We start from the raw sequence: 27,092 nt of genomic DNA, 5'->3' as shown, positions 1-27,092 counted from the left end.
CAGTGACTTCAGCTAAAAGCTTCGTATGAAATCATGAGCTAAATGAGAAAATCTCTGATAACTGAAAGACACAGTGGACTCACCATGAGCTTTTCTTCATAGATCCTCAGAAAACAGGTAGAAGGAGGTCAAGTGATGTCATCAGTGTGACTTTTATTTCAAAATAAGAGTTTTTTTTGTTACGCAGTAACACCAGTGACACGACTCCTGGGGAACTTTCATTATATATTTTTATAATATTTATTAGGCATTTGTTTTCTTTGTCATTTAATTAATATACTTCATAGTCATGTATAGATTATTGCAGTTAAAATTGCAGAAAAACGTGTTTTTTTTTTCTTCAAAATATGGCCTCAGCCTTTACACATAACTGTGGGGACGAGCTCTTCTGTGGTGCTTGGAATTCTAGATAAGTGATTTAAAAACCAATATTGCTAAATTGAGGCTCAAGAAGGTGTAATTGATCAAATAACGTATTGTTTTATTTTAAAATATAAATAAATTGTAACCCTAACATGTTTTCCAAGTGTAATATATCTGTAAACGCTAGGGACACGAAAATGGACGTTTCTGTAGAATGACCCAAATACATAATGCCTGTGAGTTCTGCAGTAGCCGCCCCAGCATTGCTACTGAAACAAACACCTCCCAGTTAAATGTCAGCTGCACTTAACCTGCTGCTGTTTGTGTGGAGAAGTCAGTCAGCATAAACTCCATAAACTGGAGCGGTAACAGACGCGCTGCTACACCTGCTCCAGCAACTCACACCAGCTGCCATGGCTGGCATGCGCACACTGCGCCGTGCTCTTCACCCACACTGGGTGTAAAGTTTAGACCCAGACTACTCTGTGCATATTGTTCATAAAGGTAGTCCACTCGTTTTACTCATCTGTTGACATAAAATGCTATTAACATGTTAATCTATCAGGACTTAATGTTTTAGTGCTGTTGCAAAGGCCTGAATAGCCACTCTTTGAGGAGAGAAGAAAGCCTGCAGTGTTGATTTTGCTGTTTTGGCGTCATTATCATAAAACTTTAATGTGTGTTGACACGTTTTCAGCGCCCGTAGCTGTGAAATGCCTGGAGACAAAATAAATAACTGAATAAAACATGGACGTAGGAGGTTCTCTCGCAGCACCAGAGCTTCACCGAGTCCAGTACCAGTTTAGTAATGGATTCGTATTACTACATTTGTCAAAGAACAACAATCACATGTTGGGGTGGGAATCACTGGAGGCTCAACAATACTTGAGCCCCGGTTCTGTTTAGGGATGCGCAAATATGTGAACTGTGGTACGACATTTGTTCTATATATACCGGCATTAGCAGTTATGTACACATGCACACCCTATATGGACAGAAGTATTGGGACACCTACAGGAGCTTTTATGACATTAATATGGAGTCGGTCCCCCTTTGCAGCTGTAACAGCTTCCACTCTTCTGGGAAGCTTCTACAAGATGTTGGAGAGAGTCTGTGGGAATTTCTGCCTATTCATCCAGAAGGTCAGACACTGATGTTGGACGAGAGGGCCTGGCTCACAATCTCCGTTCTAGTTCATCCCAAAGGTGTTGGATGGGGTTGAGGTCAGGGCTCTGTGTGGGCCAGTCAAATTCTTCCACACCAGACTCACCCAGCCAGGCCTTTATGGAGCTGCTTTGTGCGCTGGGGCTCAGTAATGCTGGAACAGGAAAGGTTCTCCCCCAAACTGTTCCCACAAAGTTGGAAGCATAGAATTGTCCAAACTGTCTTGATCTGCTGAAGCTTTAAGATTTCCCTTCACTGGAACTAAGGGTTCTAGACCAACCCCTGAAACACAACCCCATAGCATCATGGCCCTCCACAAAACTTTGCAGCTGGCACAGTGCAGCCAGGCAGGTAACGTTCTCCTGGCATTCGCCAAACCCAGACTCGTCCATCAGACTGACAGATAGAGAAGTGTGATTCGTCACTCCACAGAATACGTTTCCACTGCTCCAGAGTCCAGCAGCGGCGCTTTACTCCACTCCATCCGACGCTTGGCACTGTGCTTGGTGATGTAAGGCTTGCATACAGCTGCTCAGCCATGGAAACCCTGCCATGAAGCTCCCAGCACTCAGTTTTTGTGCTGATGTTGATGCCAAAGGAGGTTTGAACTCTGCAGTTATTGATCAGCAGTGTTGGTGCCTTTTGTGCTCTATGCTCCTCAGCGCTCAGCGACCCGCTCTGTAACTTTACATGGTCTGACACTTCATTCCTTAGTTGCTGTGGTTCCTAAACGCTTCCACTTTTCAGTTATCACTCACAGTTGATTGTGGAAAATCTAGGAGGCTGACTTTTTGCCTCAGTGGCATCCTATTACAGCACCACGCTCGAACTCAGTGAGCTCTTTAGAACGACCCGTTCTTTCACAAATGTTGGTAAAGGCAGACTGCATGGCTCGGTGCTTGATTTTGTACACCTGTGGAAAAGGCACTGAATAAAACACCTGAATTCAGTGACTAAGAGGCGTGTCCCTATGTGTTTGTCCATATAGTGTATTGGTAAAATATAGAAATTGGGTCTACATTAACCTGGATTAACACTTATTTATTTCAGTAAGGTTGTATATGCAAGTAAAATGAGTTAAATGCAGATATTTTAGCGCAGTAGCCCAGTGTTGCTTAAACATTCTGCTCCTCTGGAGAACAATAAATAACTCATCAAACACCAGCTTCAGATGTCAATCAAGTCTGAACATCTGGCTGATGCTGATAATTTGTGCAAGCAAATATCTGCTGATATCAGTTTGATTCCGATAACATTGTGCTATAATTCTGTTGCAATTTATAAATCTGTGATATGACAAGTATTGCGAGAGGATGAGTAATCGGCTTAACTGTTTTAGGTGCTACCACTCGAGTATTGAAATCTCTATTCAGGTATGTATAAAAATACAGGCCAAGTTTTTAAAAGGGTTGTAAAGTGGGGCAGTTGTGCTCACGTTAGCAGAAAAAAAAAACAAAAAAAAACAAAAAACAAAAAAAAACAATATATATATAGGCACTTGTATTTTGAGGCAGCAAAAATGTATATATATATTATATATACATTATATTGTGTATATATATATATTTTTTTTTTTATTATTTTTTGCTGCCCCAAAATACAAGTGCATTTAATTGAGAATGACAATGTGGTTGTAACTAGGCTAACTACCTTAGCTGGCATTGTTAACTAGAACCAAAGCAATTGAAATATATTAAACTGTTTTCAGTGTTACTTAGACATACTAACATGTTGGAACATCATCCACTAAGAACAAAAAACAATCTGCCACTGCACTGGTTAGCTCTAGTGTTACTTTTAGCTCATTAGCCCATCTGAATAGGCAGCCTCCATTACTCAGTCCTTGTCTGATGCAAAAACACACAGGTCTTCTGGCTATTTTTGCATAATAACACATGGTTTTAAATGTGTACCTAAGTTTACTGCTAAACGTTCCATTTTGCTACTGATTATCCTGCCAGCAATACAGCACCAGTTTGCCCTGTCTGTGTTTTATGAGTAAGAACTACGATACAGAAATATCAGCCAAAACCAATGTTCTTTTTTTATTCATCTTTTGAAATAATAGTTCATTAACTCTTACAAATATCTAAATTCGTCAGAATACACATCCCTAATAAGGGAATGCAGCACTAGGAATCTAGCACTCTTATTCATGTAGCAGATGTATTAATTAAAATTAAACTAAAATGAAATTAAAGTAATAACCAAAACATTGTATTTTTTCACACAGAATATTGCGATACTGTAAGAGAATGATTGTAGTGTACATTTTAGGCCTGTATGTGAATGTCCTCTGTTTTTTTGCAGAAAGTCGATGTGACGAGTAAGGCCGTGGTAGAGGTCATTTCCAAAACGTCCGAATACCTGCAGCCCAATCCAGGTAAGGATGGAGCTATGCCTTGTCCAGTAGTAGGGATGGTTGTGATTTAATCAAAGATATGGATGTCCAGACTCATCGTAGTGTTCATGTACTTAATCAGTATTAAAACAAAGCAGCTGTAGAGCACGGCTCTGTGCTTCTCTGCTCTCTATAATGCTTCTATTCTGTTTGCTTGAAGCTCACTGAGGCTTTTATTTAGCTCAGTCAGGGTTTATTGAGTCAGGCGTTCTGTTCCAGGCTTTGGTTTTGCAGCTCCTGTATGAGATTACTTTTATAGCCCAAGCTGCATCCATCCAGCATTCTCCAACAAACCAAGATGTTACGTTGATGTGCCGTGCCCATGTGTGATTGAAAGGCGTCCCTAGAATGTTCTTCTCCGTTCACATTGTTCTAGATTTTTCCCATTCAGTCTTGTTCTTCTGGCTTGTCAGTTCTTCGCCGGGACGCCCTAAAGCCCTGAACGTTGGTGTAATTATGAAATGTTGGGTTAGTTTGCCATGGAAATAAAACAAGATGTTCTCCCTTATAGACCAAATCAGAATGTTTGTAAACATGAACATTGACTGTAGTTTCAGGTGGGCACGCATCCAGTCAGCGGTAGAAGCTGCTCGTTTTAAGATTTTATATATATATCGCTGTTGTTGGAAGAAAACCTCATATCTCCAAAATGGTAACTTTACAGGAGAAGGAAAAAAACTACTTTACTTTTAATGTAAGTCAATGGAACCAGACGTTTTTTCCAAGTCATTTTGGGTCGTTTCTTTTGGTCCATTCATCATGAAATTTACACACAATGTAAAGGACAACAAGCATTTTCAAAATGTGTCAAAAACTGAAAAACAACAAATTTTCTTCCGAGAACAGCGATTGTGTTCATATAAATATAGTAAGTATGTGTGTATATATATACACACACACATATATATAAATACATATAGAGAGAGAGAGAGAGATACAGATATGTAGATATAGATATATAGATAGATAGCTAGCTTGATAGATGCAAATAGAACAGACTGAACTAAAATATGGTGAAAAATGGTAAAATATTGACTGTAATGTCAAATATTTTGGGGGGGGGTGGGTGGGTTAGGGTCCTTTTGCCGTTAAGAAGTGCAGAGGTGCTGTTTTTTCCTGCTACTGCTGAGAGGGAGAGAGGGAGAGAGCACGAGGAAGTCTGTTAGGACAACTACCTTTTATTAGCCTCTGTTACTTGTTAGCTATATTAGCTCATAGCTGCAGTGCAAATCTAACTATGCGAACGTCAGACACTAAAACTGTCTTATCTGATCTGTCTGCGTTTTGATTTCCTTTTGAACTGTGGCTTTAAACTGAAAGTCAGAGTTTCTTTGCTCCTTCACAGGTAATGGAAGCATGTTTTGCTCGTTTCTTGTCCCAGTTTCATTATGAAACTATATGAAGGCATCTGCTGTTTAAAAGTAGTTTAAAAGTTTGAAAAGCTGGTGCAAATGTTTGTGTTTGTCTGTGTTAGCATCCCGTGCCAAACTGTCCATGCTGAACACCATGTCGAAGATCCGCGGGCAGGTGAAGAGTCCAGGCTATCCGCAGGCGGAGGGGTTGCTGGGAGAGTGCATGGCCAAATACGGCCGAGACCTCGGGGAAGACACCAACTTCGGTGGGTTTACCTGCAAATTTAGTTGTGCAGTGAAACTAACTTCTCTGTGCGTTGGGATGTAACAATACATCAATATGGATTTGATAAAATGCATCCATTTTGGACTGTTGGAGTCAATTATGAATTTCACTAAAATATGTTCTCATTTTTTGGCCAAAATAAAATTCTTGAGCTGTTTTTGAATGTCAAAATTTAAAAAAAACTTGATGTATTATTTTATGGTCTATATTCCAGTAAGTGTATACACTACAGTATTTTCAGAAGTCATCTTTGTACATTTAGTCTATCTGACTCAATTCATGGTGAAATTTGAGATTTGTGAATCATTTCCTATGGAATTCTAATCAAATTGTTGTGAGGTCACAAACCTACACCTATAATGTTAACAGATTGGTAATTTGGCTGATTTGTACTAATAAATCAATCCAATGTGTAATTCCTGCACTGTTGAAAGCCTAATATGGCCGAATTTTAATGAAACCATCGACAACTTGTAGCCACAAATCTGCTTATTAAGTTCCATTATCTGGATGTGTCCCAGATCTGTGTAAGCAGATGTTCATGTCCTTGTTAAACATCCCACAGAACGCTGTAAATAACTAGAGGAAGCTCATAAAGTGAGTGGAATGTTCAGACAGACACACATTCCTAAACACATTTCAGGATTGAGATTCCACTGGGACCAGTCTGAAAACGTTTGGATTTTCCAGAATGTTTGTTTAGAAATGCTTCTGTTGGGGGAAAAAATAGTTTAGATTTTTGAAGTAGGAGAAAAGGCTGTTGTTTCCTTTAATGTCATTAAGCAGGCATGTGAACCTAGATAATTCACTTAATAATTACATAATTAGGCTGTAATGTTTTGGTACAATATCAAAAAAGAACATTAGAAAAAAATTTATACCAACTACTGATATACCCCTCACTCTCTTCTGAGCGTCTCTCATTCACCATTTTTTGCAGGAAAAATACAGAAAGTGGTCTGTCAGTGGTCAAAACTAGGTAAAGTGGGGGTGGAGAGGGGGCTTGGAATGATATGGGGAAAAGTATTGCTTGAGGCTTGACCCCTGAATGCAGTGAGCCAGACTGCCAGTAAGTTGTGGTTGTGATGTCACAACACATGGAGGTTTGGTTGGATCTGATTTGCCTAACTCATCTACAGGCAGTTCACAATCTCTGTGATATTAGGTTAATTTCCTAATTTCAAACTTAAGACAGTGTTTTTGATCATGTAGACTTGAACATGAAAAATCGCAGCTCCTGTGATTTTAAAATTACGTTGTCTTAAGTTGCGATTTCGGTATAGAAAGATTCGTCTTAGATAGAGATTCATCTTTCAGCCTTAGACACCCCCCACATTCAAATTATTATTATTATTTTTTTTACTTTTTTTTTCTGATGAGCTCATAAATTCTAGTGGTTGTGATTTTGTAGGAGGGCAGCTGAGCAGGTGCTGAAAAATTCTGTTGGAGAGCTTTTATTTATATGAGCCAAACCAATCTGTCTAGAGTAGAATTAGAGCTCTGTGGAGTTAAGAACTCTATTAACATGTAAAATATTGAAAATATATTCCTGACATCAACCTGAAAATGCATTACACCCTTAATAAATGTCTCTTTTTTTGCCATTATTAAGAATGAGGATCTACAACAAACATTGCTTGAATGAACTAAATTGTGCTGTGCTAAAACGTATAACAGCAACAGTTTCCATGAGCCTCTCCTGTGTTATATCTCAAGCTAATTCTTATTACATGTTAAATCACTGCGTTTACTGTGAGGGGGAGAGATGCTCGCTCTGGGTGAGTGTGGGTCAGTGTTGGAGCAGAGCACCGTTTGTGTTGTTTCAGATTGCTATAATTTTGCTTGCTTTCACTCGTGTGTAGGAGCTGCTGTAACTCAAGCTGAGCTGTTGTTACAGGAGCTGCTCTGATCGACGCTGGTGAGAGTATGAAGAGACTGGCTGAGGTGAAGGACTCTTTAGACATCGACGTCAAACAGAACTTCATCGATCCTCTGCAAGGCCTGTGTGACAAGGACCTGAGAGAGATACAGGTGACTCAAACTGGCACCATAGATTAAATGAACAAAGCAAAGGACGTCTTTTGACCAGAAAGATGTGGTGGTTCGAACACCATGTCTTTTGTTCTGACACCTCCCCTTTCCTGAGTTTGGTCCAATGTAGTCACTTGGGTCACTGGATGGAGGACATTGACACATGGATTTAGACACAAGCAGTGCAGAGTGTTCTTTAAAGAAGCACTATACGATTCTGGAGAACAATTGTTGATATTTGAACTGTACAGCAAAACAAATACGCCCCTCACATCAGTGCTCCTTCAGAAGCCCCGCCTCCCGAATTCATGGACATGCGTTGTCGAGGCCATCATGCTTTTTTTTAGGTCTTTGTGGCCATAAAACCCTTCACAATTGTTGTACAGACAAATACCAGGAAATAATGTTAGAGTGAACAACGACACAGCAAGTAATGTAGCTACCGTTAGCTAGGCTGTGAGTAACTGTCGCTACAGTTGCTGCTGAAAAGCTAACCAGTTGCTACCACGGACCGTCAAAAACAGGACAAAACAATACTGACCTATTGAATCTGTGAAATAGCAAACATTAGTTAATGTTACCCACCTGTCCAGCAGTTGCAACCTCCTCATCTGTTTTCAGGCATTTCAGCTCTCAGTGGAGCTGAAGTCAGCTCCTTTTTTGCCAGCTTCTTGTTCAAATTTTCCCATTCCACCTTAAATGGTGCAGCAGTTAAGAATACAATCCGGCACCTCAGCATCTTGATTGATTTTTCCCGTTCCACCTTGAAAGGTGCAAATAAGTTGTGCGGACGGTCACCGTCTGGGGAGGGCAGAACGAAACGTGGGGAGGGCCGACGTTTTCACAGGGCAGGACTAACATGCACACATGGCCAGACCGGCTATAAAAACAAAAAAACAGGGAAGCTCAGATTACATATATAGATGGGGCGTAACTTCATTCTCTGCTCAGGACGCCATCAGTTCACTATGTCTTTATGTAGAAAAGAGTGTGCTGCTGTATTCATGTTTGAAGTGTCGTGTGTATATAAACTTTACCTGCCTGTTTCACAGTGGTTCATTTTTTGTGTAGTTCTTTTGTTGTTTGAAGTAAACCACTGTTGTCAGGCTATGGCTGAAAATCGCCAGCTAGCTCATGACGCAGTACTCATCACGATGTGTGTCAGTTTGATATATTGTGATGTATCACATGCAGTCGCAATAGTTATTCCTCAAAACTAGCTCAGAACAGCTCGCTGGCTGTAGAAGGCATAGAAGTCTTATACGGCTTGTAGCCGCTGCCAAGTATAGGTGTTAATATAAGGCTACGTTCACATTACCGGGTTGAAGTGGTACAAATCCAACTTTTTGCCTTAATGTGACTCAGATCTGATGTTTTCAGAGCTGTGTGGACACAAATCTGATCTTTTCAAATCCGACCTGAGTCACTTTCATATGTGGTCCTAGATCGGATACGTATCAGATTCGTGGCCCTGTGACCTTAATGTAAACGCTCAGATTGGAATTCATGTGCTTTTTTCCACTGTGCCAGCATTCAGCATTACCATGGCAACAGCACCGAACAGAAGTTAAAACCTATAAATGGTGGAAAAGCAACACGTCTCACCTTTTTCTCCTACGTCTCGCTGATTCATTGACATGACGTTACTGAGTAGGATGGTGCGCATGCGGGTCATTTTAGGACGCTGTCAGACTGTAAAACTACACGCACTGCAGATTCATACTGGATTAAAATCACTCCACAATTATTACTGTCAGACTGTAAAACTACACACACTGCAGATTCATACTGGATTAAAATCACTCCACAGTTATTACTGTCAGACTGTAAAACTACACACACTGCAGATTCATACTGGATTAAAATCACTCCACAATTATTACCGTCAGACTGTAAAACTACACACACTGCAGATTCATACTGGATTAAAATCACTCCACAATTATTACCGTCAGACTGTAAAACTACACACACTGCAGATTCATACTGGATTAAATTCGCTCCACAGTTATTACCGTCAGACTGAAAACTACACACACTGCAGATTCAAACTGGATTAAAATCTGACTGTAAACACTGGATTACTTCAACAACTTTCTCCTGTAATTTTCACAGCATCACTTGAAAAAGCTGGAAGGCCGTCGGTTGGATTATGACTACAAGAAGAAGCGTCAGGGAAAGATTCCGGACGAGGAGGTCAAGCAGGCGCTGGAGAAATTCCACGAGTCTAAAGAGGTGGCGGAGATCAGCATGTACAACCTGCTGGAGACCGATGTGAGTGCTTAGTATATGTGTGCGTGAGTCTGTCTGTAGTACTGTACTGTCACACCGTGTTTAAATGCATCACGATTCTCTTGAAAGATTCTCAATCGATACACAAAATTGGCCTTTATATAGGTCATAGGTTTATAAGTCAGCTCTAGAATTATTGGCACCCTTCATGAAAATGAGCTAAAATCAATATTTTAAATAAACCAGTGTTATTACAGGCGTAATAAATGGACAAGCTGCATCTTTTTATTTATACGGTGTGTTTAGTAACACTATTGTTTTCAAACATAGGTTTTAAAAATATGAGCACCCCCATGATTAATATTTGGTGAAGCCTCCCTTGATGAGAATAACAGTAGGAGCTGCTGTCTGTAATGCAAAACAAGGTTAGAGAACCCTTGTTGAGGGATCTTGGACCACTCCTTCATGCATAACCGTTACAGTTCTTTGATATTCTTGGGCTTGTGAACTGCCCTCAACACACACCACAGGGTTTAAGTTGGGTTCACATAATGACCCCAAACTCACACATATACACAAAAAAGTGGGTCAGTAGCTGCGTCCCAATTCAAGGGCTGCATCCTTCGGAGGCTGCGTTTGAAGGATGATTGTGTCACAGCGGCGCGACTAGACCGTCCCATTTCTAAGTCTCCTTCATATGCAGCCAAGAAATGTGTCCTTCTTTTCCATGGCAGCGAAGGATCCAACAGGTGGATCCTTCACCAGCCAACATATCCCAAGGTTCCGCGAGTATTCGAGAACATGGCAGCGTCAACAAAGGAGCGACGGTGGCTGGGGAGACGCTTTTAAATGTATGCATTGGGGCAAAACTTAGGCTAATGTTTCGTTTTGTTTTAGGGGGCAAAGAGCAGACAGAGAGAAGCATCTCCAGCTCTAATAAAAGAAAAAAATAAATAAATGAAATCAAAGTTTTTGGCTCTGTCTTTAAACACCTAAAATATCTCGACAAGAGCTGCATTCATGATGCACCAGTAAGGGAGGGAACAGCGGTGCTGTGACGTAAACAGAAAATCCGCCTTAGAGCAGAGCGTCTCATTTCAGCTCAGTTCGGGTCTACACAGCCTTTGTAGGACACGCCTTCGTAGACCGCGTCCTTTGAAGGATGCAGCCCCTGAATCGGGACACAGCTAGTGTCTTGCTGAAAGGTCCACCCATGGCCACGTTTTAATTTTCCAGCAGAGGCAGCCAGATTTCGGGCCTAAGTATCCAGATGTATAGTGGATCATTACATCACCTGATTTTCACAAGAACCTCTGGACCAATAGCTTTTTTATTCTATGCAGTCCATTTTTTCGCCGTGACATTGGCATGCATGACCAGAAAGTTTCATTTTTGTCTAATCTGACCACACCATCTGATCCCATTTGTATTTATAGAGACATTTGCAAAGTTCAGCTGCTGTGTTTTGTAGGTGGTTCTTAGGAAAGGCATTATTCATGGTGTTCCTCCAGTCAGGGTCTGTGATGGGGGTGGTGTCTGACAGTGGATTGTGAAATTTGAAAGCCCCCAAGATTCAGCTAAACTGTGCTGTTTTGAAACTGATTTTTGGATTCTCTTTGCCTGCTCACTGTATGTGGGGGCAGAGTGCTTATGCATGTTCTTCCTGGCTAATTTTCAATGCTCATGCTTTTCAGACGTTTATTATTGCCTTGATTGTGACATATATAAAACCATTTCCTCATCTGTGAAGGTCCACAACAAAGTTAATAGCTCTTTGGTTTTACACATGTTGATGGATGATGGAAGGATCTTACATGTGTGTAACCTCATATTTCTACACCAGGGAAACGGTGACGGAAATGGTCATAGACATCAGTGGAGTTCCTGGAGACCAGGAGGAAAGAAATAAAAATGTCTCCAAAGACTTTTTTTGGTTTTGTTGAAAATACTGTTAAGGGGTACCAATAATTCAGCACCATATGCTTTTGAAAGAATACGCTATTCCTGAAATAAAAGTTTAGATTCAACTTAGTTGACACCTCTTGTGAAAAAGGATAAATACAGGAAAAAATGCGTAACGGTGGCTGTAGGAATCAAAAACTGCAGCCCCCTGAATCTGACTTTGTTGTGAGCAGTCTAGCGTCTCCCACGCCTGCTGTGCTGTGTTTCCTTTCTCTGAATGTTTTTTATTAACTCATTGTTTGGTGTTATTCTCGACTTTGTAGATTTTGTTTTGCTGTGTTTTCACTTGTTGACAGTTGTCGAAAAACTTTGCAGCCCTATTGGCCGTTTCATGGAGACCGTTTTATAGTTTGGCTGTGGATCGTATGTTTTCCAACCTGCCTGGTTTCATTAGTGTGGGATAGCCACAGCTCAGCCCCTCCTCTAAAGCTGCAGCAGAGATTATTCACACGCTGTAAGAAGATCCTGGGGTTTTTTTTTCATTGCTCACGTCTGCTGCTCCCTGGAGAGCTTACGGTGCCACCTAGTGGACAATACTGAACTCTGCTTATATTTTTGAAATGGACAAATGTAGGGAACCTTATAGCTCTCTAGATATAAGACTGACCTTTAGAAAGAATTTGATGAAATCCGGTTGTCGTGCAGTGTTATTGAAACGTGTGTTGACTTTATGGCCTCGCTCAGAGTTGTCTGATATCAGTAGCACATTCCTGAATGGTAGCAGTGAACTGTGAAAGCAAGCAGGGCCGCTGTGTGCTGTTTCTGACCTCACAGCGGACGTTATTCATTAACTCTTATGAAGCTGTGTGAAAGGGAGGGTTAAGAAGGTGTGTGTGATTGTGTATGTGTTGTGTAGTTGACGTGTGTCTGTGTGTGTGTGTGTGTGTGTGTCAGTAAAAACTGACAAAAATAAAAAAATTATGTATACAATACTGTCGAAGTCTGAGACCACCCTTCAAGCCAGTCATTAAAGACAAGATATTCATTTTTCCGCATCAGGAAATAAGCAAATAACATACACAGTTGTATGCAAAAGTTTGGGCACACCTGCTCGACTTTTTTTTTTTGTTTTTTTGTTGTTGTTTTTTTGGAAGTACAAAAGAAGTAAACACAACCCTTGAAGCAAACTATTTAAAAAAAAACATTTTCTGCAAATGTTAATGCACAGTTAGTATATATTTGTGCCTTATATTTGATTCTCTGTTTAGGATGTGTTAACTTATTTTTACTTCAACAAAACCATCTAAACGTGTCGTTTGACTAGGAGCGCGCAAAAATTTGCATACATCTGTAGAAGGCATGTTAGTATTGTTACATGTAGATACTGACATACATGTAATACATACGGGATATATTGTTAGATTTGGGTTTTGTGTGTTTATATATATGTATACACCGATCAGGCATGCCCTTTGTAGTTCTACAGTTACAGACTGTAGTCCATCTGTTTCTCTGATACTTTGTTAGCCCCCTTTTACCCTGTTCTTCAGTGCTCAGGACCCCCATGGACCCTCACAGAGCAGGTACTATTTGGGTGGTGGATCATTCTCAGCACTGCAGTAACACTGACGTGGTGGTGGTGTGTTAGTGTGTGTTGCGCTGGTCTGAGTGGATCAGACACAGCAGTGCTGCTGGAGTTTTTAAACACCTCAGTGTCACTGCTGGACTGAGAATAGTCCACCAACCAAAAATATCCAGCCAACAGCGTCCTGTGGGCAGCGTCCTGTGACCACTGATGAAGGACTAGAGGATGACCAACACAAACTGTGCAGCAGCAGATGAGCTGTCGTCTCTGACTTTACATCTACAAGGTGGACTGACAAGGTAGGAGTGTCCAATAGAGTGGACAGTGAGTGGACACAGTGTTTAAAAACTCCAGCAGCACTGCTGTGTCTGATCCACTCGTACCAGCACAACACACACTAACACACCACCACGTCAGTGTCACTGCAGTGTAATTATAGAGCTACAAAGTGCACCTATATAGTAAGTGGAGCTGATAAAATGGACAATGAGTGTAGAAACGAGGAGGTCATAATGTTATGCCTGATCGGTGTATATATGTGTGTGTGTGTGTGTGTGTGTGTGTGTGTATTTATATATATATACGTATTTATATGTATTTGTATGTATGGGACATTGTATAAATGGCCATCTCTCCTCTCTCTCTGCAGATCGAGCAGGTGAGCCAGCTGTCGTCGCTGGTGGAGTCTCAGCTGCAGTATCACAGGCAGGCTGTACAGATCCTCGAAGAGCTCGCAGACAAGCTGAAAGACAGGTGAGTTTGCTAATAGACCACAGAGGAAATACAGCAATAAACCATGAGAAATATGAGGTACAGTGTGTTTCCCACGGTTAAGCACTGTTGGACACTGCATGAAGCGGAATGACATCACTGTAATGCACGCCCTGGAGTGACTTATTGCAAGTGACCTGTAACTGTTATATGATAAGATTACCAGTGTTCAATAAATAACTTCAAATTACAATTGCAGTGAACAGTTCTTCTGTCAAGCAATATAATTTGTTAATGTTAAACTACGATTTCCAAGCAGCATGAAACAGAATTCAGTTAATGTATGCAGTCATTTGTGTGCATCAAGTACTCAACTTTAGACAGTTAGATTTTAGAACTGGAGCTGTGTTTTATAATTACTTTAACTGATGTGAAACTCTTGTTTTGTGGTTGTATCGAGATACATAGATGATGATTTTGTGATTTCATCATTTTTAAAATAATGAGTTGTTTGTTTGTCTTTTCTGCTTGTTGCCGTGAATAGGATCAATGAGGCCCAGTCTCGTCCACGGAAAGAGTACGTCCCTAAGCCTAAACCTGTTTTTGACTTCGGAGAAACCAATGACCAATCAAACGGCGGCTTCACGCCTGCTGCTGCCCCTTCTACCCGTAACTCAGGTAACAGCCTACATATATATGTCTGAGTGCATCGTTAGGAATCACTGGAGGGTCAGGCTGCACAATAATGGCTAAATATCATATTGCATTGTACTGAGCAAGTAGTGTTCTGTTCTATCTGTCGCTCTGTCGTTCTGCCTTTTGGTATATTCTATTATCAGTCTGTGGCTCTGTCTGTCTGTCTATCTATCTATCTATCTATCTATCTATCTGTCTGTCTGTCTGTCTGTCTGTCTATCTATATAACAACAGGCAGAATGGCACATCTGTATGTCTGTCTATTATCTGTATGTCTGTCTGTCTATCTATCTATCTATCTATCTGTCTATCTGTCAGTCATTCTGTCAATCATTCTGTCTATCGTTCTGTCAGTGTCATTCTGCCTGTTGTTATATCATATTATCGTTCTATTTGTCTGTCTATTATCTGTATGTCTATCTATCTATCTATCTATCTATCTATCTATCTATCTATCTGTCAGTCATTCTGTCGATCATTCTGTCTGTTTTTGTATCATATTATCGTTCTATCTATTTGTCTATCTGTTATCTGTCTGTCTGTCTATCTGTCCATCTATCTATCTGTCTATCTATTATCTGTCTGTCTGTCTATCTGTCTGTCTGTCTGTCTGTCTATCTGTCTATCTATCTATTTGTCTATCTATATCTGCCTATCTGTCTATTTGTCTGTCTATATATTCATCTGTCTGTCTTTCTATCTGTTTATCTGTGTCATCTGTCTGTCTGTCTTCTGACTGTCTGTCTTTCTTTCTGTCTATCTGTTGTTAAAGCACTATTAAACATTCAATTGTTTACAAAGTCAGAATGTCTGAATTCACCTGTGATCCGTCGTGTCTGTGATCCGTCGTGTCTGTGATCCGTCGTGTCTGTGATTCGTTGTGTCTGTGATCCGTCGTGTCTGTGATCCGTCGTGTCTGTGATTCGTCAGAGCGCTTGTGTGCTGAGTGCGCTGTATTGCTGCTTTATGCAATATGATATTCCAGGCCAGTAATCGACCAGCAGGTCATGCAGAACTAACTAATGATGTATTGATTTTTGGAAGGTCAGTGCCGTTGCTGACTCTTCATCGGAGTGTTATCAAAATGAAATTCCACTGACCGTTCCAGGTATGAATGCTGTAGAGTTAATAGTCAGAGTGTTATCAGTGTGAGTGTGTAGTAGAGCCGAGGCAGTGACGAGATGCTTCAGTTCTTCACAGAGGAAAACCCTCCCTCATCCACTCTGTCCTTATTTCTCCCCCTGATGAGAGAGAGGGAGACACAATGTGCTTTGTGTGTGTGGTTGTGGGTCGGTGGCAGGGTGTGATAAGACTGCCTGGCTGTGTTTGTGAGAAAGCAGGCCAGAAGGGCAGCTGTCAGCTGCTGGCTCTCTCTTCACTGCGTGACCTCTTCTGTGTTTTCCTCCTATGACATCATCATCAGAACCGTACCTCAAGCTTGGCAAGTCAGCGCGGAAACCCAGATTAAGTGAGTCCGAGGCCACGTGTGTGTAAACGTGTGTGTGTGTGTGAGAGTGTGTGTGTGTGTGTGTGTGTTTGTGTTTGAGTGACAGAGGAAATCAATATAAATTAAAGTGATTGACTGGGAAGAATAGAATCTAATCATAGAACCAGACTCTCAGGGTTAGACGCAGTAACGTATCAACTCGCTCTTAAAACGATAGCTCAGCGATCCGTCCCACCGCCCCAAATGTAGTCAATCAGCCAAGATGTGTTTGTGTCTAAAGTTCACTTCTTTAGTTTTGCACTGGAGCTGCAAAGCTGATTTAGCTAACAAGTAATGGAAGCTTATCTAGGGGAGAGCGAGGCACAACCTAACGCATTTTGGCTTTTGGTTAATTGTAAATAATTCAGCCAGAAGAGTGAGTGCACACATTAGAACCAGTCCAGAGGTGAACAGACAGAGGGGCTAGTTTAACAGTCACTAAAAAGTCTTGCAAATTGATGCAAAGCACAAACAATTCAGTACAGTTCTGTGTTCTTTGAACAGAGTACCTTTCCAACGTAAATACATACAAATATATTCATCTAAATAAATAGCCTAAGTTTAGTCTTTTTTTTATATATATATATTAAGCCTAATGTTTTCATCTAAATATATAGCCTTATGCAAAAGTTGATTCTATAGAGAACCGTTTTTCTTTACTAAAAAAACTTTAGACGTCAGACATTTTCGTCTCTGCACGATATTCCTCACCCTCATTTCCTGGCTGCACTCAAACAGAGCTCCAGCAGGGCCTTGTGCTTTTTTTATAAGAGGTTAGGGCTGAACGAGTCGGGAAAAATATCTAATATCGATTTTTCTGAGCAGAATTGTGACTGTGTGCTTTGAATTGAATTTCTGAAAATAGTCCACATTTTCTAGCTTGAGGTTTGTACACCACACATGGCGCATCTACGTAGTGCTGGGCGATATGACCTCAACTCAGTATCACGATTAATCGAATATTTTACCTCGATAACGATTATTTTGTTTTTGGGGTTTGTTTTTTTGCCCTCATAGTTCACTGACAAGGTTTGTACTGTAAATATGTTCTGCATATCTTAATGTAAATCATCTCAAAAGCCAGATGGGAAATTCACGCTGCTTTTACGTCAGTCCAACTCGACATTCGTCATAATTTCGTGCTGCTGAGACTCATAAACATTTGAGGTGATATTTCTGTACAAAAATTATGTTATATTTCATGTCTCACTCTCCGTGTTCGAAGAGATTTCTGAATGTGGTCGTAGGAGAACGAGGCTGCAGCGTCAAAGAACAGTTAAAAGTCTGAAAGCAGAGTTTAAAGAATCCGAGGACGCGAACCAAAGAAGTGACCGCGCCCTTTTTACGGCTCGAACACATTCTGGGTGATGAGCCCAGCTGTCAGTCAGTGAAGCTTCATGATGGCTCCTGTGATGCTGGTGAAGATGAAGCTGATCCTCCGGGAGCGACTGGCGTTCGTTGGCGGTCGTGATTGTTTACCTCTGGATGAGCCGTGAAGCAGCGTGACGCTCTGCTCTTCAGCGCATGTGGGTCAGTTTAGGAGCTGATCTGTTCAGACTGATGTTGCATACAGATCACATTTAAAAGATAATCTGAACAGACAAACAAAAAAATCTGATTTGGTGAGAAAATCAGATTTGGGCCACTTTTGCCTGCTGCTTGAACGTAGCCTTAGCTTCCATGTCACAGACTGGACATGGCGGAGTCACGTGACGACATGCGCGGTAGTAAGTTTTTAAGAGGACAGTACATGAACACACAGAGTGGGGAACTGGTATGGTCAAGATTACGTCGGTTGGAGGTCCTGAATGTCGGTTTCGATTACTTTTCGATTCATTTGCCCAGCCCTACATCTATGCACAGTTCACAAGCTCTGTGTTATTGAGCAAAATTACCTCACTTCAAACAGAAGACAACTTTGTTGATGATGTGGGCTATAATTAAACTCACAGCTCTGCAATATGGAAAATGCTCTCCTTCAAACGGCAGTTTTGATATAAAAGCAATTAATCTTTCAGCCCCATCAGAGATTACATATCAGACTGAATACGTTCTAGTAACTAGTGTTCTATTAAGCTTACACACTTCAGTTCTATATGGTTTTAACTTAATGTCCAGACGCAGCGGATATTGGTTAAGTAACCTGCATATGAGATCCAGATCCACCCCATCTGTGCAGCTGCAGAGCTGATGGGCCTATCTGAGTATGAACCCTTTCCAAGGCCGTGGTTTTGATCAGAGCAGGGTGGAGGTGGTGAGCTCTCTGTGATCGCTTAATAAGTGTTATTTCCTAATCCAGGCCACAGTTCTCTGCCTGTTCAGTGTTCTTTGTGGTCGAATAGAGTGATCTGTGTTATGTTCCTGCAGTAAATGCCTCCAGAACCCACTGGGGACAGTTGTTTTGTGCATGGGCATTAGGATTGGGTGCTATTATTTTTTTAAAATAGCGCATAGATCTTTAAATACCCCAGTGGACACTAATAGCGTTCCTTACTAAGAAAAGGCAAAGGCTCCATAAAAATATGCACTTCAATATTTGTCCACACAGTGGTGCTGAATGGCTCACTGATGGTCAAAAGTATTGAGCTTAAAGCTGCACTATGTAAGAATTTTTTTTTGTTAAAATTGAAAGCAGTAGCATTACTGAGTCTGGAGAATATAAACAGGCTAAAATATGGTGAGCATATGCTGAGTCGCCCTGTAAAGCCTGAAACAATCATTTAAAAGTCAGAGGCGCCAGGTCGGGAGTTTTTCTGTGTTGTAACATTATATTGGTGAAGATGTGATGACAGTAGTAGATAATTCACTCACATCCTCAGTAGATGCTCCTTCACCAAGATTTGAGTTCTCTGAATATTCTCTCATCACTCATCAGGCGTCGGATTCACAAAAACTTGCGAATGTTCTTAAGACAAACGCTGAGAAGTTTGTAAAAATGTTGTTAAATGCAATCCTCGAAGAAAAAACATAAGTTCTCATATTCTCTTTAGATGATCTTTATTATTTTCTTAAGAAAATCTTCATTGTTTTCTGATGTAGGCTACGTTACGTTTTACCCCGTATCATAAACGACGCGAGATACATTTTGAATTGGTATTCACTGTTATATCTGTTATTTAGTTTAATCCACTCAGAGGAGCAAAATGGAGGAAAAAATAAAACCAAGCCTGTTAAAAAATTTAGCAAACAAGAACTGGAGGTGATGGAGGAAGAAACAGCCAACAGGAAAAAATCCTCATTGGAAAATACAGTAATTGTGGGGTGACGGCGGAAAGCGAGAGACGAAGATGGGCGAGAACAGGTGAACTGATCAATTTAGACGCCGACCTTGTCAACTCTTACAGCCTAAGACGAGTGTGAAGCTGCTGTAAGGTTAAGAAAACATTGAAGAACATAATATTTTCAAGAAAACTTGTTCTTACAAATATTCTTAAAAAAAGAAAAAAATTCTTTCACAACCATTACAAACATTTTTTCACAACTTTAAGTTAAGAAAAACACGACAAAGGGGTCCGAAGCACACCAGTGTTACAGAATGTTCTTCAGAATGTTTTTTTTTTTAATGTATATAATAAAATTGGCAAAATTCGCATAGAAATCATTGCTTGAGGTGGATCAATTTTTTGCAGTCAAAAAAGAAATCAGATAAATTGTGACAGAAGCACGAATAAATAATGTAAATGAGAATGTAATATCAGATGTTTTTGTTGTAGCTACAAAACATGGCACATAGTGTCTCATTAAAGGAAAAAGTATAGACCAGTATATGAAGCCTAAAAAGATATCAACTGTTCAAAGTAAAGAGAAGCTGCTCATCATTAAAGGTTTCCCTGTAAACTCGCTTTATATTTCTCTACATTTCAACTATTCGAACGTGACTTGGAGAGATTTGTTCTCTGTACACAGCAGAGAAAAATGCTGCCTTTTTCACATTTTTTTCTGACATTTCAGTTATTTGCCAGAATTTTAATCTGACTGTTCAGTGGAAACCTGGATATTGAAAGACATTTTCACTGTGCAAACCACATACCGATTCCTTTGAAGAGAATCTCTTGATTTCGTGTTCGTCTGATCTCAGTGTGTTACGTATGAACTTGATGCTTTTCACAAACCCTCTGATAATGACAGGTTTTATCAGTAGGATAACATGCTTAACATCTTTTGCTTGCATAATTCAGGGACGAAGTGACCGCGACTGTTGGCATCGCAACAGTGATACTGTCAGAGAGGGTGTAGAGCAGGATTTCTCAACCTGTGGTCCATGGACCACCAGTGGGCCGCGAAGCACCCTGTAGTGGTCTGAATTTCTAGGGAGGCAGTAGTTCGTAGAGGGCCAGTAACGTCACTTTGAGTCCTAAAAACATAAGTGGAAACAAGATTCACTGAATAATTACAAATCGAACAAATCAAATTATAACCAATATACGTACAAATAAAAACATTGCACGTCATCAGTTTGAGACAGTGCAGCTGGGGGTGCGCGGGTCTCGGTCCGCTTCAACCGAACCCTGGTTCAGTTCACTGCTGGTGGGAACCCAGTCTATGATGAAATGAGGGAATTCATCAACAAAGCTGTCTTTCCTTCCTTTCTAGCAGCCCGTCGGTGTTGTACCGTCAGCACAATCTGCCTGATTTCATGTCTCACTCTTTACAGACCCTCATTGCTCTCGTTTCTGCAGCAGGAGCTGCTGTAAAATAAAATAATAGTGAAGATCCACGTTTAATTTTGGCTCGTAGATCGGAGCGTGTTTTTGGCTGAGCGTCAGCGATGTGAGGGGTTGACCTCAAACTGATAAACCAATCCTAAAGAAGCAGATATAAATTAAGGTGTATTATTATTGCTGATTGACCCCAAAAGCCCGCACAAAACCGATGTACTGCTGCTCCAAATCACAGTCCACATCCACCTCGTACATTTCGGTTCTTTTTCCCCTTTTTTAACATCTCTGGAAATATATCGCTGCTGTTGGAAGAAAACCTCGTATCTCCGTTTTTGTCCACCTGTTGCTCTTTACATTGTGTGTAAATTCCATGGAGAATGGACCAAAAGAAACGGCCCAAAATGACTTGGGAAAAAGTCTGGTTCCATTGACTTACATTAAAAGTACAGTATGTTTTTCCTTCTCCTGTAAAGTTACCATTTTGGAGATACAAGGTTTTCTTACGACAGCAGTGATATGTTTTTTAACATAACTGCAAATTTTGGGACCTGTGATGGAACCGAAATGGACGATCTGATCTTTTTCTAGCCCTGATTTCCAGGTTTTCAGTCTCAGCACTTAAGAAAAGAAAAAGAAAATTGTATTTTAAAAGTGAAGTCCAGTTTCTCCTGTGGGCCGGCCTGCTAAGTACTTATAAACAGGTGGGGTGGAAAAGGTTGAGAACCCTTGGTGTAGAGGACAGAGAGGGAGAAAGGATAGAGAAAGGGGACTGGGGCAGTGAGAGAATGAAAGAGTGTGTGTGAAAGAATGAGAGAGAGTTTGTGAGCACTGTGTTGCACTGTGTGACTCCCCCACAAGAGTGGACCCCCGCACTAGGCCTCTCACATCCTGGCCATTGCAGCCTGAGCCCAGCTGCAATGCTGAGTGTCCCTTCCACACTAACGCAGAGTAAAACCCAGCTCTGTACTAACTCCAGATATCTGCCGTGGGTTTGAGGCTGCGCCCTCTGACTAACACACACTGCGCTTTCTGGTTTGCACCGCAGCCGCTAACTACGCCCGTTTGTTCATGTGTCAGAAATGTTGAACTCTTGAAAGATGGTACCGTTCTGGATCAGCAAAGAGGTGGTGAAGACTTTTCGTTTGGTGGTAAGAAATGCAGGCCGTGCGTCTGCAGGAGCTGTGCTTCAGTCCCCGTCCTGGCAGATCCCTACACCGCACAGTGTGTCCGGCCCTGTTCCTGCAGAGTCCAGATCCGACAGCGGTTGTAACTGGTCGATGAAGTTGACGATGTTGATTATGAAAAAGTGCCGACATTAATTTTTATTGCTGACACAGTTGTGCTTTATAACAGGGCTGCCCAGAGTTGGTTCGTAGGGCCTTTGATTTGGCGGGCCAGAAAGTAACCCCACCCCCTTAACTAATGAGAGGACAGACATTATATGCAAAAACAGTGGTATGCCAATAAGTTAACACACCCTCTAGAGCAGGGGTATTTAATTAAAATTCAGTAAGGTCCAATTAGAGAAAAGTTCCTCAAGCAAAGGTCCAGAACATCATAATGTCTAACTTGTATTATGATTCAGTGCCATATACTGTTTACTGAAGTGGCCTAGTAGGTATATCAACATCTTATACAGTCAACAACTGAATATCAAGTCAAATAAAGTACAATTCAGTCATATTTCAACAACATTTATTGTCCGTTTTCTCTTTTTAGAGCACGACATGTGAAATAACTTCCCTCTGACTCACTTTCTTCTCCGACTGCTGTTTCTCGCCTCGTCCCTCCCCTGTGTGTGCGTCACTCACTCGAGTCTCAGTGCTCAACATAATGCACAGATCTGATTGGCTGAGTAGCGTCATGTGTGATATTTACAAGGCATATGATTGGGCTGTGAGTTTCCCGGGCCGCTAAACGGGTACCGTAATGACTAGAAACGTTACACTGATTAATATAGGACCACCCCATTGAAATTAAATAATTATTTATAGTTCATCGGTTATAGGTCCAGGTCTGCATACGACAGCGTCTGGGTCCGGACTCTGACCGCGGTCCGCCTATTAGGAACCCAACTTACATATGGCAATAGTCTGCAAAATTGAGCAAAATGTCTATTTATTTGCTGAGTTTAACATGTAGTAAAATTATAAAATGTCTAACTTTTGCAAAGGCCACATTTTATGTTTTGTCTTATTTGAAATGTGTTAAATTCATGAAATAAACAGTAATTGCGCAATTAAAATGTGCAGAACAGTGTAACCTTCTGAAGATGTGTTTTAACTTATTTTCACTTAGAAAATCAACAAAACAGTTTGTCAAAGGTGCCCAAAAACTTTTGCATATGACTCTATTTTACATGATATATCTTAAATATTATATGTTAAATTCTTAATTTTGAATTAAAATTGCATTTTGAAATATAATGTTATAAAATACATTTCTAAAAGCTTTATTTGAAACCTGCCTCAGACATTGTACTTTGGCTATTGCACCCCAAGAACAAAACATTTGGCACCCCCTGCTCTATAATGTCCATATGATCTACAGTCATTGTGACAGATTATTGTATTTAAGTCTGTTGGATTAAGACACTAAACTCTTCCCAGTTCACAAAAGGTTTAAATTAGTGTCGAGGTTTCCCAGGATCGGGACTGAGAAGCACTTTGTTTGAATGTCAGCAGCTCCACAAACAAGGCCTCAGTTGGAATGAGTTCTAGCTGAAGTCTGTCTCCTGTCCAAGGGTGTGATGTGCCCCAGACAACATGTTGCGTTAATGAAGAAGAGAATATTACTGTTGCCTAGTTCACATTTATCCTTGGGTGATAATATTCTGTAATTGATTCAGCCTGTGGGTCCAAGAAGAAGTGATTGCTGCCTGGAAGATTGCACCTGTGGGTTAATCGGTGTCATAATTCCACATTATTACAGGAGTGGTGTCCAGTCTCGGTCCTGGAGTACCCCTGCACTGCTTCTTTCAGGGTTTTTCCTGTTCTAACACACCAGATCCAACTAATCAGCTGATCAACAAACCCTTTTCAAGTTGAAGTGGGTGTATTGGAGCACCACAGTCGGGATCTCTCACAGCTCAGTTGGTGGAAGACCTTTTTTTTATATGGACCGTTCCACCGAATTGGGCCAAACTGCAGCCCCGCAGTAAAAACAAATAAATAAATAAATAATGTAAAAGAGATAAGTATTCAGACCTCAGATATTTACAATATATTTACTTACTATTTAAACCAAAGGCTTTGACTGAGATAGTAATAAGCAAAATACATACAACATCATCATTTATAGGATACTTTCTATTGGGAGGCATCTGTCCCGAAGCGTAACCCCTGGATCACCATGCAAAGAACGCTTTAATCATGCAAAGGGTGTCTTTGAATGTTCATGGTTCTACATAGAACCGTTTTCTTTACTATAGAACACTTGAAGAACCTTCGTTTTTGGGTGTGTAGTCATGTACTGGCTGTGTTTTTGAGTTCTGCTCAAAATGAGATAAAATTGACTCTACCAGAACAGTCTTTGCAAAGGTTTTGTCAGTGTTACGATTGTTTCGTAGTAAACAAACTGGAATGTTCAATCATTTGTTTTACTAAAATAAAGAAAGTAGGTATAGGGTCGCTCAGACTTCTGCATAGAACTGTATATCGCTGTTGTTGGAAGAAAAGCTTATATCTTCAAAATGGTAACTTCACAGGAGAAGGAAAAAACGTACTTTACTTCTAATGTAAGTCAATGGAACCAGAGGTTTTTACAAGTAATTTTGGGCCGTTTATTTTAGTCCATTCATGATGAAATTTACACACAATGTAAAGAGCAACAGGCATTTTCAAATTATGTCAAAACTGAAAAATGAGATACGAGGTTTTCTTCCGACAACAGCGATATATGATGTACAGGGGTGCTCCATGACCAGGATTGAGAGTGAATGATCTCTGGGTTAATCCTTCTTCTGAATTTAACCTCCTAATGCTCCAGTTACTGCTGCACTCGTCTCTTTGCAGACTTCACAACTTTTTCCATCTCTAACGCTTCTTTTATGTTTTGTTTCCCTGCAGGTCCGGCGGAGCAGCCGTGCTGTAAGGCTCTGTACGACTTTGAGCCGGAGAACGAGGGCGAGCTGGGCTTCAGGGAGGGTGATATCATCACTCTGACCAATCAGATTGACGAGAACTGGTACGAAGGAATGCTGCACGGCCAATCAGGATTCTTCCCACTCAACTATGTGGAGGTGATCGTCCCACTACCACACTAAAAAAAAACAGGAGAGAGGAAGAGAGCGGAGGGAAAGGAGGGAAGGAAAGAGGAAGAAGAGGAGCATCACCTGCGTCCATGTTCCAGCCATGGCCGACGCACCTGTACTTTGGCACTTTGACCCCTTGACCTTCTGAAGGAAGGAACTTTGGAAGATGGTGACTTCTCACATTCCAGGAGAGAAAAGGAATGACTGACTTCGCGTGACCGAGACACGGACGGACAGACGGACGGACGAATGGACAGACTGCCTTGGACCTCGTAGGCTTAGATGTAGACGGATATTAACGTGACTTACCACAGATGACCTTAATTGAATGGACAGCTGAAATGACCCCCTCCTATAGTAGCCTACGTTTACAAAGAAATAAGGTTAGAACGTTTTCATGCATCCAGCACAGCCAGTGGCTTCCAGGAATGCAAAGCCTCTTCATCCCATCCACCATTTCATAGTTCAGCTTTCAGCATCCGCCCTTATTTAGTCTTTAAAGAATGGAAAATCAAATTTACACAGTTTCCTGCTTACTTTAAATGTAGTAATTCAGCCAAAGACATGTTTGGTGTCTTAAGTTTGCTTCTATAATTTGGCAATCAAGCTAAAAAGCAAGTATACACTGCAAAAATGGTCTCTTGTCAAGTGAAATGATCTTAAATCTAGTTGAAATATCTGATGTTTCACATTTTGAGATGGTTGTGCACTTATTAGTAGATTATCCAGCTTATTTCCAGAATTATTTTACCTGTTTTAGGTAATTTTATTTAGTAAAATTATCTCAGTGTACTGGCAGATCATTTTGCTGGTTTCCAGCTCATTTCTTACAACAAGCACAGTTATCTGCCAACATAGTGAGATAATTTTACTTGATAAAATTACTTAAAACAAGTAAAAAGTCTAGTAATAAGTTAAATATACTTAAATTAAGCTTACAACAATCTCAAAAGGAGAAACATTAGATTTCTTGAATGTATTTAAGATACTTTTACTTGACAAGATATCATTTCTTGCAGTGTGTTGAGTGTTTCAGCCCAGACTGATATCAGTCTTTAATTCTGAAGGGTTAAGAGAGTAAAAATATAAAATTAATTATGGTGGTTTTTCGTACATAACCACACAAACACCTCATAAGTGGACATGAAGTGAAAAAATACGAAGAGATTGTTGAATTTGTGCCGTTTATACTTAATAGAATCCTATATCACCTAAAATCATTTTTCATTTTGGTGACACACTTTTACATGGGTTTTGTATCTCCAGTGCAAAACTTTAGGCACCATCATGTCTTCACTGCAAAAAATGGTATCTTTTCAAGTGAAATTATATTAAATATGGTCAAAAAATCTAATATTTCTCCTGTTGAGATTGTTGTAAACTTAAATTAAGATTATTTAACTTATTTCTAGACATTTTTTACAAGTAAAATGATCTCATTATTGTTTTAATTAATGTGCTGGAAACCAGCAAAATGATCTGCCAGTATAGTGAGACAATTTTACTTAATAAAATGACCTAAACCAAGTAAAATATCCTGGAAATAAGCTGGATAATCTTATAATAAGTGCACAACCATCTCAAAATAGAATATATTAGATATATCAGCTAGATTTAAGATCATTTCACTTGCCAAGAGACCAGTTCTTGCAGTGTTTGTGTAAATTTGATTTTAATGAACAATTCTTTTAAAGTGAGACTGAGTAAAATAAATATTAGATATTACGTATTGCCGGGTTTAAGTACGTAAGAGGAGTTCACAGTGCACAGAAGTGGAGGACTATAGCATGCCTTGATTTCACTGTGTGGCTCAAGATATTATCCTATTCTTGTATCAGGACAAGCTTAGTGAGCGGTTAAATGTTGCTTAGCGAGTCTTTAAGCGCTGATGTCCCAGTCTGAAATGGAAACTGGGCGAAGTTCACTAATAGGAAAACTCTGGCGGAGAATTTTCCTACACTTGATACAGC

At 40.4% G+C, this 27,092-nt stretch overlaps 1 protein-coding gene across 2 annotated transcripts in view; it reads left to right on the top strand.

The window, feature by feature from the left end:
• The window catches only part of sh3gl1b (SH3-domain GRB2-like 1b), a 64,807-nt gene extending 39,666 nt beyond the window's left edge, over positions 1 to 25,141 (top strand). The window contains exons 3-10 of one of the 2 annotated variants that reach the window (XM_036579599.1): positions 3,838 to 3,910; positions 5,403 to 5,546; positions 7,464 to 7,597; positions 9,713 to 9,871; positions 13,966 to 14,069; positions 14,572 to 14,705; positions 16,147 to 16,191; positions 24,938 to 25,141. In XM_036579599.1, coding sequence (XP_036435492.1) covers positions 3,838 to 3,910; positions 5,403 to 5,546; positions 7,464 to 7,597; positions 9,713 to 9,871; positions 13,966 to 14,069; positions 14,572 to 14,705; positions 16,147 to 16,191; positions 24,938 to 25,134 — 990 coding nt within the window. In that variant the 3' untranslated portion in view covers positions 25,135 to 25,141. The remainder of the gene's footprint in view (positions 1 to 3,837; positions 3,911 to 5,402; positions 5,547 to 7,463; positions 7,598 to 9,712; positions 9,872 to 13,965; positions 14,070 to 14,571; positions 14,706 to 16,146; positions 16,192 to 24,937) is intronic. The other variant, XM_036579600.1, reaches the window with a different exon arrangement.
• The last annotated feature ends 1,951 nt before the right edge of the window (positions 25,142 to 27,092 follow it).

Source organism: Colossoma macropomum, unplaced genomic scaffold (genome assembly GCF_904425465.1).
Source record: "Colossoma macropomum unplaced genomic scaffold, Colossoma_macropomum, whole genome shotgun sequence".
Classification (NCBI taxonomy): Eukaryota; Metazoa; Chordata; class Actinopteri; order Characiformes; family Serrasalmidae; genus Colossoma; species Colossoma macropomum.
This window is presented reverse-complemented; position numbering and strand designations above follow the sequence as displayed.